This window comes from Chelonoidis abingdonii, chromosome 11 (genome assembly GCF_003597395.2).
Source record: "Chelonoidis abingdonii isolate Lonesome George chromosome 11, CheloAbing_2.0, whole genome shotgun sequence".
NCBI lineage: Eukaryota > Metazoa > Chordata > Testudines > Testudinidae > Chelonoidis > Chelonoidis abingdonii.
In genome coordinates, this window is record NC_133779.1 from 22,307,039 (window position 1) to 22,319,757 (window position 12,719).

The window sequence follows — 12,719 nt, forward strand, 5'->3', positions numbered from 1 at the left end:
CTGAGCCTCTGAGCCTCCATCACTATTCATCTGGGGGCCTGGCGTAGCTGGCCAAGGGGGGGAGTCATGCGCTCAGAGCTCAACCCACCTCACTGTACGTAGACGCGTGCTAAGTGGGGTCTGGGGGTGACCCTACTATGGCGTAGCGCGAAGCGTGCGGGCCTAGGACTCGCGCACGAGGAAGGGAGCTCCCCCGCCCTATCGCGTCGCGAGCACGACCAAAGAGCCGCCTCGAATGGCCGTGGGCTCTGCCCCCACAGCACCCGCCTTACCGGCACCTTCGAACCGGGCCAGCCCGCAGCTAGGGGAGAGCGCTCCCTCTGAGCTCCCACCGCCCGCTCTCCCCCTGCGCCCACCGATTAACTCCCACGCGCCCTAGTGCCGGCCTCGGGGCTAGATGCGCTCCATGCTGAGCTCCCTGCGCGCTGCTCCTGCCCCATATCACATCATCTCCTCACAGCACCATCCTAGTCGTTTCCCCGCCCTTGGCCAGGACAGCCTGCAGAGCCCTCCTGCCCCCACCTCCTGCCCACAAGCGCCCTGCACTAGTGCTGCCCCTGGGGACATGCCCCACCTGCCAGGGAGAAAGCGCACCCCTAACTGAGCCGTGCCCGTCCCCTGCCCAACATGCGCCCACGATATTAGCGCTGCCCTAAGGGCCACCCCGGCCTGCCCCTGGGCACAGTGCCCCCGCCTGAGCTCCCTCCGCTCCCCTGCCCCCCAGGCTCGGACGTGTGGACCTGGCTCTATCACCACGGTCCGAGGGCTTCCCAGGACCTGGCGCGAGGCCCGGAAATACGCCAGCACCTGGCTGAAAGCCGGCTTCATGCCGGCAGCAACGGTGAAACAAGATCACTTCTCCGAGCCAGTGCTATCTATGTCTTCGGGAACCTGCGCGGCTGCGAGAACTGTGAGCGGCCCCCCAGCCCCCAGGGGCTTTGAAGCTCCAGGCTGGGGGGCGGGGAGGCCGCTGGGATTCCGAGCCGAACCGGCTTGGGGTGTCTTAAACAAGGGTCCCCCCGCTCTCTCTTTCCCGACTTGGGATCCTGCCAATCCGCGCCCCCACCAGCCTCCCGGGCCTACTAACCCACCCTGTTCAGGCCACCCACCTTCGTTCTGTGGAGTTTCGGGGTGGGGCCGGGGAGCAGGAATGCCAGGAACTCCCCGGGTTCTTTCTATAGGGCTCCTTGCCACAGGCCGTCCAGAACCTTCCCAGCCTGGGGTGGATGGAGCCGGTCCCCTCCCAGAGGGGACTGCCTTGTGTCCCATTCCCCCGCCCCTGAGCCAGCCCAGTCCTGCCCATGGGGCCCGGGTGGGACCGGCCCCCCCAGAGGGGACAGAGGGCCCTGCCCCATTCCCTGCCCTGAGCCAGCTAACCCCACTATGGGGCCGGGTGGGAGCCGGCAACTCCCTAAGAAGGGGACAGACCGCTGCCCCATTTCCCCTCCCCCTGAGCCAGCCAGGCGTCCCTGCCCTGGGGCTGGGGGTAGGAACCGGCGCCCCCCAGAGGGACAGCCTGCCTCCATTCCCTGCCCCCTGAGCCAGCTTAATACCACCACTATGGTGCCGGGTGGAGCCGGCATCCTAGAGGAGGCAGACCTCCCCCATTCCCTGCCCCCTGAGCCAGCTAATCCCACTATGGGGCCGGGGTGGGAGCCGGCGACCCCCCAGAAGGAGGACAGGCCCCTGCCCCCTGAGCTCAGCTAATCCCACTATGGTGCCGGGTTGGAGCCGGCGCCCCCTAAGCTGAGGCAGAACCCAGCCTGGCTGCGCGACTGACCCTCCCCTTCTCCCTCGCAGAACATGCCAACCTCTCCCTCAAACGACAAGACGGCTCGAATGGGGCGTCGGACCGGCACGCTGGCCCCCTCGCCGCTTCCTGGGGCCACGCCCTGGCCCCTGATGCCCACCTCTCCCTACCAGTACCGGCCCCAACACCCCTACAGCACCCAGCCCCCGCCTACCACGAGCTCCTCCTCCTACAGCTACGGCCTGGGGAGGCCAGCAAGCTCCCCCCACCACCATCCCACCACCAAGGCGAGGGTGAAGCGCCCCCCGGACGCCTGGGTCCAGCCCCCGCGAGGGGAGGGGGGTTCCAGTGGTTAGAGCGGGAGGGCTGGGGCAACAGGACTCCTGGGGTTCTCTCCCCGGCTCTGGAGGGGAGTGGGGCTGGTGGGTTAGAGCAGGAGGGCTGGGAGCCAGATCCTGGGTTCTCTCCCCAGCTCTGGAGGGAAGTAGGGGCTGTGGTTAGAGCAGGGGGGCTGGGAGCCAGGACTCCTTGGGTTCTCTCCCCGGCTCTGGGAGGGGAGTGGGGCCTGTGGCTAGGGCGCACTGTGGGGCCAGCAGGGGGCACTCTCCCCTGGCAGGGGCTGGCCCCAGGGCAGGGCCCGCTCTCGACGCCGACCCTCCGCCTGGCCGAGCGGCGCCCCCCGGTGGCCGACGTACCCAGGAAGGCGTTGGGGATGGTGATCTTCAGCCACATGCGGTCGCGAACCTCCAGCCCCGACTCCGGGGAGGCCATGGCTTTGGTGACGGATGCCATGTCCGTGTGGACCGACAGGTTGAATTCGTCGAAGCCTGCGGAGAAAGGAGCGATGGGACCCCCCGGCGGGGACCGGCTGGCTGGGGGGAGTGGGGGGCAATGGGGCCCGGGGCCCGTCTCCTCTGGGGGGCGCCGGTACTCACGCTCGCTCTCGGCGACGGAGCTCCCGGAGGTGATGGTGCTCATGGAGCTGCTGCCGGGGTAGGCGGCGAAGGCGCCGGTCAGGGCGGCCGAGTGGGAGACCCAGGCAGCCGGGTCGATGGGTTGGATTGGCTCATCTGGGGGGGCAAGAGGAAAGGCTGAGTTCACCCCCAAAAGGCAGGACCCCCCTGTCACTCACAGCCCCTCCATCTCAGCCCCCAAAGAGATGTTTGACTCTCAGAGATGGGGTGTCCATAGGGGCAGCCCCCCCGTTATCTGCACACCCAACCCAGCAGAGAAACCCCCCCACATCGCTAATTTTCTCTCCTCAGCCCCCCCTGCCCCCTCATCAAACCCCCACCACGAAGTGCCCCCAGACCTGGGAGGATGCCAGCCACTCACACTGCAGACAACACATCACCCCAAAATCACCACCCCACAGAGCCGGGGTCCCCAGAGATCATGGATGTGAGATGCAAGACGCTCCCCCCATCCTTCAGAGGGGGGCCACCCATTCACCCACAAACTCCGAGGCAAGGGGGAGACGCCGGCGGAAACAGCCAGCAACTCACGGAGATGGTTTTGGGGGCCTCAGTACTTACTCCTGGGCAGCGTGAAGTACCCCTGGGGGGAAGGGTCCCAGCACTTGGCCACCGTCAGCACGATCGGGCTACAAGAGAAAGGGGGCGGAGCTGAACCCCAACTCCCTCCTGCCACTGAGATGCGGCCACCTCTGGGGCGAGGCGGCTAGTTTCACAGGGACCCCTCGCACGGCGCTGAGATGCACCCACTTCTGAGGCAGGGGGCTGTTTACACAGAGACCCCTCGCCCGGCGCTGAGATGCAGCCACCTCTGGGGTGGGGCGGCTGGTTACCCAGGGACCCCTCGCCCGGCGCTGAGATGCAGCCACCTCTGGGGCGGGGCGGCCGGTTACCCAGGGACCCCTCGCCCGGCGCTGAGATGCAGCCACCTCTGGGGCGGGGCGGCTGTTTAGCAGGCAGCGATTTTGGGGAAGGACACAAAGGGACTGGTGCTGACGGTGGGGAGAGCACCCCAGCCCCACTGCCAGCACCACAGTGCCCCCTAAGGACCAGACTTAGAACTTCTGCCAGCCCAGTTCCCGGGGCTAATAGATCATAGATTATTAGGGTTGGAAGGGACCTCAGGAGATCATCTAGTCCAACCCCCTGATCAAAGCAGGACCAATTCCCAAATGGCCCCCTCAAGGATTGAACTCACAACCCTGGGTTTAGCAGGCCAATGCTCCAACCACTCAGCTATCCCCAGGCCTGGCCTCCCCTCCCCCCGCACTCTCACCCCGGCTTGTGGACGATCTCCCTCAGGACTCTGACGGCGTCGTCGTTGCTCATGTTCTCAAAGTTAATGTCGTTCACCTGTCGGGAAAGAGCGACACAAAGTGAGCCGACCCCTTCCTAGGCAGGGTGAGCAGCGGAGCCCGGACGCCTGCGTTCATTCCTCGGCTCTGGGAGGGGTGTCGGGGCTGGTGGTTACAGCAGAGGGGGCTGGGAGCCAGGACTCCTGGGTTCTCTCCCCGGCTCTGGGAGGGGAGTGTGGGCTGGTGGTTACAGCAGAGGGGGCTGGGAGCCAGGACTCCTGGGTTCTCTCCCCAGCTCTGGGAGGGGAGTGAGACCCTGGAGTGGAGGAGTGTGTGAGACCTGGGCGGCGGTAAGCAGCAATGGGGGCTGGTAGCACCAGCTGACTCCTGGGATTCATCTCCCACGCTCTGGGAGGGGAGTTGTAAGGGCTGGTGGTTACAGCGAGGGGAGCTGGAGCCAGGACTGTCTGGAGTTTCTCCTCTCGCCAGCTCCTGGGAGGGGAGTGGGGCTGGTGGCTCAGAAGAGCAGGGGGGCCTGGGAGCCAGACTCCTGGGTTCTCTCCCCGGCACTGGCAGGGGAATGGGGGTCTGGTGGGTTCAGAGCAGGGGGCTGGGAGCCAGGACTCCTGGGTTCTCTCCCAGCGCTCTGGCGAGGGGAGGGGGGCCGGCTCAGGCCCGGGGCAGGAGGGGTCTGGCCCACGCACGCCCTGCCCTAACCGGAGGACCCTCTCACAGTTGACTGCCCCTCGGCTTACGGAGGGTCGGGGAGAGAGGGCGCACCTGCAGGAGTCCCAGCACAGGCTCATCTATGCGCCCGTTCAGCCGCACCAGCCCCCCACTCCCATGATGGAGCCTGGGTGTCAGAGCCCCGGGGAGTCCAGGGGACTCCTCAGCCCCACCATGGAGATTACCCACCGAGGAAGTTGTCCCTTCTCTGGATGGTTGGGAGAGGCAGCTGGGGGGTCAGCCTTAGGCTCCCTCCCTCCCATCGTTACCCTTACTGCTGTAGCTGTCCAGCAGCTCCCCCTCTGCCAGCTTGGAATCTTCCTTTCTCAGCTCTTCCCTTCTTCCCCACCCACTGGACCAGCAGACCACACTCATCCCCTCCCAGGAGTGAGCCCAACATTTTAAGGAATCTTTGGCTATGGCCTCCCCACCCCACCCATTCCAGGTGGAGAAGGGGACTCCCATTCCTTCCACTGGTCCCGCAAGGGGCCCACAACCAGAGCTTCCGGGCAAAGTTGGCACTTCCCTGGGCTGGGGTCTGGCAACCCTGGGCCAAGCATCCTCTGCCCCTTCCCAGGTGGGGGAGTGGTTCTCCAGCATCAAGCCCCCATACTGCCCTGCCCCCCCTCTTACCCTAGCTCTGCCCACCCCCCCCCCCCCCCCCCAGGGCTGATGTCAGGAACAGAGCTATAGGGCTTCAGCCCCAAGCTCCAGCACTTCCCCCAGGTGTAAAGCCCTAAGCCCAGTGCTCCCGAGGGTCAGAAGCCCCAAGCCCCTCCACTTGGGCCCTTCCCACTCTGTGGCGGCAGCCCCAGCCCCCGCCACCCTTACCCATGTTGAGCGTGACCGTGATGATGTTCAGCGACATGGTAGAGTCGGTGACGCTGCTGAAGGAAGACATCTGAAACGGAATGGGGGAGTCAGTGGGGCAGAGGCAATGCAGCCCTCCGCCCCCACCCCACCAGCTCCCTCCCTCCCTGGCATGGAGGCCAGGCCCTTACCCGCTCCAGGCGCGGGGGGCGCTGCTTCCGCCGCCTCCGGTGGCGTTTGAGGAGGCGGGAGGCGCTGCTCTGCTCCGTGGAGCTGCTGAACCTGGGGGGCAGGGAAATGGAGGTTATGGCTGACGCTGCCGGGGAAAAGACAATGGAGCGTTCGGGTGGGGAGGGAGGGGAGGGACTGCCCCTGCCCCCTCCCCCCAGGTGGCATATCCTCCCCCCCTCCCTCCCAGCATCCTGGGAAACCCACCCTGGTTTGTCCCGTCCCTGGGGCCTATCTCACCCCAGGGGTCCCCAAGGAACTTCTGTCCCCGACTCCCTTCCCCACACTGGGTTACCCAGCCCCTGAATTCTCTGCCACCATGAGGACGCCCCAATTCCTTCTCCCACACCAGCAGCACCCCCCTGCCCCCAGATCCCACCACCACAAGGAACCCTCAACTCACTGCCCCACACCAGCAGCACCCAGCTGGGTTACCTTGCCCTGTATCCTCCCTCCACCAGGGAGACCCCAATTCCCTTCCCTCCACCAAAGGAACCCTGCTAGTTTACCCTGGTTCCCCCAAAACTAGGGGGACTCCCATGGGGTTTGCTCCTGGATTCCATCCCACCACCAGGGATCCCCGTGGGTTCATGCCCTTCATGCCCTCCCCACCCTCCCACCTGCTCATGGTGTCGTCATCATCTGAGTCGCACAGGCTGGTGGTCTCGATCTCGCTGGTCAGCAGGGTGGACGAGCTCTCGTACCCGGCCAGGTGTCGTTCCAGCCGCGACTGGCCATTTGGCCGGTGCCCGCCTGCGGTGCGGCGGGGGACAGGGTCAGGAAGCTGAGGTAATGATTGCACACCCTTCCCAAAGCCGGGGAGAGAACCCAGGAGTCCTAGCTTCCAGCCCCCCCTGCTCTAACCCACCAGCCCCCACTCTCCTCCCAGAGCTGGGGAGAGAACCCAGGAGTCCTGGCTCCCAGCCCCCCCTGCTCTAATCCAACTCAGCCCCGCTCCCTCCCTCAGAGCCGGAGAGAGAACCCAGGGTTGCTTCCTGGCTCCCAGCCCCCCTCTGCTCTAACCACAGCCCCCGGCCTTTCCCCTCCCGAGCCAGGGAAAGAACCCAGGAGTTTTCTGGCTCCAGCCCCCTGCTCTTGACCCCCCAGCTCCCACTCCCTCCCAGGAGCCATAAGAGGGAACCCATGGAGTCCTGGCTTCCCAGCCCCCCTGCTCTAACCCACCAGCCCCCACTCCCCTCCCAGAGCCGCGGGAGAATACCCAGGAGTCCTGGCTTCCAGCCCTCCTGCTGCTAACCACCTGGCCCCACTCCCCTCCAGCGCCAGGGGAGAGAAACCCAGGATGTCCTGGCTTCCCGGGCCTCCCTGCTCTAACCCACCGCCCCCCTCCTCCCAGAGCCGGGGAGAGGACCCAGGAGTCCTTGGCTCCCAGGCCCCCCCTGCTCTGACCCACCAGCCCCACTCCCCTCCCAGCGCCGGGGACAGAACCCAGGAGTCCTGGCTCCCAGCCCCCCCTGCTCTAACCCACTAGCCCCCACTCCCCTCCCAGAGCCGGGGAGAGAACTCAGGAGTCCCGGCTGGTTCGAGACCTCTCTCACCACCATGCTCCGTGCTCTCTCGGCGCCGCGGCCTCTCCCTCCGCAGTGACACGACTGACTCTGTCTCCGTCTCGTGCTCCAGGTTCTCCCGGCTGCCCGAGATGTTAGGGCTGCAAAGACCCACGGTTGGTTATGGTTGAGGTCCACAGCTGCCACGCCTCCACCCAGGGGAAGATGGTCCCTTCCACCTCCCCCACCTGTGGACTCTTCCAAAGTCTCCACCCCTGTTTAGTCAGTGGATTCTTCCAATGTGATCCAGCTCTGCGGATTTGGCAGGATTATGCGCCATGCCCACCCCCAGCCTGTACTGGCAGGTGGACCCTTCCACCTCTACCCTGTTTATTGGCAGGTGGACTCTTCCACCCAGCCCAATGCAAAGGATTTTCTCCCTCCATCCCCAGGACTAGCAGGTGGACTCTTCCACCCCCTCAGTACTGCAAGTGTGCTCTTCCAGCATCCAGTGCACAAGATTTAACATCCCCCCCAAATACTGGCAAGTGGACTCTTCCACCCCACCCTGCCCATGAGTGGTTCCCCCCAATACTAACAGATGGACTCTTCCACACACACCCCCGCCCATGATGAGTGGCTCCCCCTAATACTAACACGTGGACTCTTCCACCCTGCCCTGGGTTCTCCCCAATACTGGCAGGTGGAGTCTTCCATCCCCAACCCAGAGGATTTACGCCCCCCCCCAACTGGTAGGTGGACTCTTCCATCCCCAACGCAGAGGATTTAAAACCTCTCCCCAGTACCAAAGGTGGACTCTACCAGCTGATCAGTGGCTCCCCCCCATTACTGGCAATTGGACTCTTCCACCCCGAATGCAGAGGATTATACCCCCCAGTACTGAGAGGGGGACCCTCCTGCCCCCCCATACTCACTGGAAGGAGGGGGGCCGGGAGTCCCCGATGCCGCTAGTCCTCTCCACGGGCAGCGGGGGCAGGGGGGGCGGTGGGGGCGAGGGCTCCGGTCGGGTCTCCACGGGAGTCGGCACCGGCTCGGGCTGGGGGGTCTCCGAAGACACCAGCTTGGAGGAAGGGGGCAAGGCACAAAGGATGCGTGAGTTGCCTTGGACAGATCCATCTCACAGCCCCTGAGCCAGAAACAACCCCCCCCTCCCCCCTTGAAATAGTCTGATCTGGGCAGTGGGAGGGGCCATAGCAGGTTTGGACAGCCCATTGGTTTGATCCAGGGCAGCAGGCGGGATACCGGGGTAGATGGGCCCATGAGCCTGACCTGGGATAGTGGGGAAGGGGCAATATACAGGGCCTAATACAGGATGGTGGGGAAGGGGTGGGAGCCCAGGCTAGATGGGCCCATGGGTCTGATCAGTAACAGGGGTTTCTACGCCCCAATGCAACTTCCTGTATTGAGGAGAACGACCCACACGGCCATACCCAGGAGACGACTCTCCCATTGAAACAAGGCAGCTTCGCATTGTCGTCTGAAATCTCCTCTTTGACCACCCTATAGTGGAGAGAAATGGGAACAGATTAGCACGGCCATGTGACCAGGCACCCCTCGCCCGGTGTGGAGATGCAGCCACCTCTCGGGTGGGACACAGAAGCTGATTAACAGCAACACCACACAACAATTTAAGGCCGGGATTGTTCAGCTTGTGGGATCTCAGTCCAGGCCTGTGGCACTCCAAGAAGAGAGAGAATTACACTCATATACGAGGAGGGGGATTTTAGGGAGGCTGAATGGAATAAGCTCGGCTGGAAATTCAGCCCGGACGCCGGACTTCAAATCCCTACAAAGATGTTCCAGAGGATCGTTAAGAATTCTAAGGGCCGTGGAAAACGCCTGCTCCCCTTGACCAAAGATTTACCATGCTTGGACGAGTCTGACTATTTTAAACCAGCCTTTATGAGTAGCTCAAATTCCGATTGCCAGAGGCTGGGGTCAGGGTTTTAAACAGGAGGAAAGCGAATTTAGAATTTCTCAATGAACTGAAAGCAAACGAGACTTACAGTCGTGGTTTTTAATTTTTTTATCCTGTTAAAAAGAATTTAGCAACCTCTACGGACCAGAAATATTTTCACGACGGTTTCAATTCTGTGTCTGTTTTGACTAGTATAACGATTGTCCTTTATAATCAAATGTCTGTATTTTCAGCGTTTTTAGTTACCCCAAATGTACAAAGAATGTTATTTATGGATCGCTAGCTATGGATAACTATTGAGTTATTTATACTTTAAAATCTATGCCTGACTATTATTAATAATCCAATACATATACATATATGTGATATTATTTATAACAAAATCCATGTCTGCTTATAACTAATAATTATTAACCCACTATTTATAGCTAGGCTTGGAAAGATTAGATTTTTAATCGGTAAATGTCGGTAAACATCGATTTCACCACGGATGATACTCAAAATTTACAGAAAAATAATTCTTGAGAACTCATTCGCGTTTCATTTAAGGCTATTTACTCTGTCTGTTTTGACACGTGATGTTGATCATTTGCGTTTTCGCAGTTATAAAGATTTAACTCGTTGAATCTTAACACTCGCTGTCATTAAATTATCCGGTCCGCCTGATAATTTCCCACAACCGTGAAAGTTTAAATCCATAACGGTAATAAAACGCCGACGTAAACCCCACGACTGTGCAAATATATAACGGATAAAAAATGGAAAACAATGCTTCTATCCCATAATTTAGTGGTCCCCAACACGGTGCCCGCGGGGGCGCCTATGCACACCCGCATACTGGCCAGCGGACAAGCATCTGCCGAAATGCTGCCGAAAAGCGGCGTATTCAAGAGGTGCTGCTGCCAAATTGCTGCTGAAAAGCCGCTTGACGCTGCCACTTCTCGGCGGCATTTCAGCGGATGCTTGTCCGCCAGCCACTGCTCTCGGTGGCTCGTCGTCCGGCACCGCCACCCGGAACTCACCGTGAGAACTCAGATCGACAAACCTGAAAAACGCTTCAACCTCCCATTTTGCACAACTGTGAACATTTAAAAGTGATCCGTCTACCCGCTTAATTTCACACCGCTGGGACATTCCATATTGATAAGCATTAAAAACGCATCACCCCCCTAATTTTTGCACATACTGTGAAACTTTTAAATCAATACAAATGGGGGGGACGACTCTTTAAAATGAACATGGATATTATCCATCAAACTGATTTAAAAATTTCAAATTTTGCCAAACCTATTTATACTGTATTTGCATGAAAGTATATAGCTCACTGTCATATCATATGTATGTTCCTAAACCATAAGCCGTATTGCATTATTTGTCATTTACGACCAATTTTATGCATTCCGATGTTTATAACCCCAAAGCGGTGTTGGATTCAGCCCCACAGCTACGTTAGTTTGTCACTCAAGACAGGTATGTTACTAGTCGTTTATCAAGAGGGCCCTACCAAATTCATGATCCATTTTGGTCAGCGTCACAGTCACAGGATTTTAAAAATCATCAGTGTCACGACTGCAGCTCGTTAAATCTGAAGCGTCACGGTGTTGGAACCGTCGGGGTCCCCAACCAAAAAGGAGTTGTGAAGGGAGGAGGAGTTGCAAAGTTATTGTGTGTGGGGGGGGGGGTTGCCGTGCTGCTACCCTTCCTCCTGCGCTGTTTCTGGCGGCAGCAGCAGCGCAGCAGCAGCGCAGAAGTAAAGGTGGCAATACCCCTCCACCCACAAAAATAACCGTATGACCCCCTCCACCCCCGCTGTAACTCCCTTTTGGGTCAGGCCTCCCAATTTCAGAAAAGCTGGTCTCCCCCCGTGAAATCTGTATTGCACAGGGTAAAAGCAGACAAAAGACCGGATTTCACAGCGGGAGACCAGACTGCACGGTGTCCGGGACGGGTTTTTCGTGGATTTGGTTTATAAATCAGCGCCGAGCCTGGAGATTTATAATCCCCTGCCGCTTAGTTATGACCCCTACCGAAAAGATTCATGACAATTTTGAATTTCAATTGATCTATGCTCGATTCTTTAGCCCCGACTATTTATGAGTGACCAGTTACGCCATCATCAGGACAGAGCCTTCTCGCTCCCAGCTCCGCTCCCCGGATAGTATAAGCGACAAAGCCACCTCTCTGGATATCTGCCCGCCCCGTACCTACACGGGAGGGGGAATCAGGTTTTTTTGGTTCAGGTTCCCATTTCTTGGTCAAGGCGCAGTCCCGGCCCAGGCCCCAGGGAAAATTGAAATAGAATCGTCGGCATCACAATAGGGATCGAAATAAATAGGCAAACAAGATGTCGGGGTCCGTCCCAGCGCGCCGGGTGGTCCGGATTTTGCCCCCGCTCGGCGTACTGCCGCCCCCCGGGGTTATTCGCCGGACAAGGTGGGGTGGAGAGCGGCTGATGGAGGGGCCGGGGTCCCCTGGACTCCTGGGTCCTCCAGGGGTGGGGAAGGGGCACAGGGTCTCCCAGATGCCTGGGTCCCCCCAGAAGGGAGATGGGAGGCGGGGTCCCCCGGACTCCTGGGTCACACTCCGAAAAGAGGACGATGGAGGGCAGCAGGGTCTCCCAGATGCCTGGGTCCCCCCAGAAGAGAAATGGCAGGTGGGGTCCCCTGGATGCCTGGGTTCCCCAAGGGGGAGGGGATAAAGGAGGGGGCAGGGTCCCATGGACATCTGGGTTCCCTGGGGAGGTGGGTGGGGTATCACAGATGCTTGGGTACCCCTGAGGGGAGCAGGGAGAAGATGAGAGAGGGAGCAGGGTCTCCCGGACGCCTGAGTTTCCGGGGAAGGATGAAGAGGGGGCGGGGTGCCCCGGACGCCTGGGTTCCTTGGGGGCAGGGGGAGAAGCGAGGTCTCCGGACGCCTGGGTTCCTTGGGGGAGGAGAAGCGGGGTCTCCTGGACGCCGGGGTTCCCCCGGTGGGGGTGGGGTCCCCCGGTGCCTGGGTCCCGGGAGGGATGAGGGCAGGTGGGATCCCCCGGACACCTGGGTCCCCCAGTGGGGGCAGATGAGCAAGGGGCCGGGTCCCCCGGACGCCTGGGTCCCCCGGTGGTGGGGGGCAGAGCGGGGGGCAGGGTCCCCCGGAACCCTGGGTCCCCTGGTGGTGGGGGGATGAGAGGGGGCGGGGTCCCCCGGACGCCTGGGTCCCCCGCTGGGGGGGCTGAGCAGGGGGCGGGGTCCCCCGGACGCCTGGGTCCCCCGGTCGACATTAGTTATTTACATTTAAGCTGCAAAAATATTTATTAAAACAAAGAGGGTGGAACTGCATCCCCCCCAACTCCCCCAAAAAAGAAACACAGATTAAGAGCCGCTGGAGGGCGGGGGGGGCTGAGAATCTGGTCTCCCTTGCGGAGGGGGAAGTAGAATGCGCAAGCTGTGAAAGGCAACACAAGGCTGGCGCCCCCCCCCCCACTCTTCAATCTTGCACCCCGTTTATCCAAGA

At 60.8% G+C, this 12,719-nt stretch overlaps 1 protein-coding gene across 1 annotated transcript in view; it reads right to left on the bottom strand.

Moving 5' to 3' along the window:
- DVL2 (dishevelled segment polarity protein 2) overlaps positions 1 to 8,835 on the bottom strand; it is a gene marked incomplete at its 5' end in the record, with an annotated part of 11,781 nt that extends 2,946 nt beyond the window's left edge. Inside the window, 10 exons of the mRNA XM_075071337.1 lie at positions 2,405 to 2,577; positions 2,686 to 2,820; positions 3,286 to 3,353; positions 4,001 to 4,116; positions 5,542 to 5,646; positions 5,747 to 5,837; positions 6,404 to 6,536; positions 7,340 to 7,449; positions 8,224 to 8,369; positions 8,740 to 8,835. Of these exons, the coding sequence (XP_074927438.1) occupies positions 2,405 to 2,577; positions 2,686 to 2,820; positions 3,286 to 3,353; positions 4,001 to 4,116; positions 5,542 to 5,646; positions 5,747 to 5,837; positions 6,404 to 6,536; positions 7,340 to 7,449; positions 8,224 to 8,369; positions 8,740 to 8,835 (1,173 nt within the window). The remainder of the gene's footprint in view (positions 1 to 2,404; positions 2,578 to 2,685; positions 2,821 to 3,285; positions 3,354 to 4,000; positions 4,117 to 5,541; positions 5,647 to 5,746; positions 5,838 to 6,403; positions 6,537 to 7,339; positions 7,450 to 8,223; positions 8,370 to 8,739) is intronic.
- Positions 8,836 to 12,719: the final 3,884 nt, after the last annotated feature.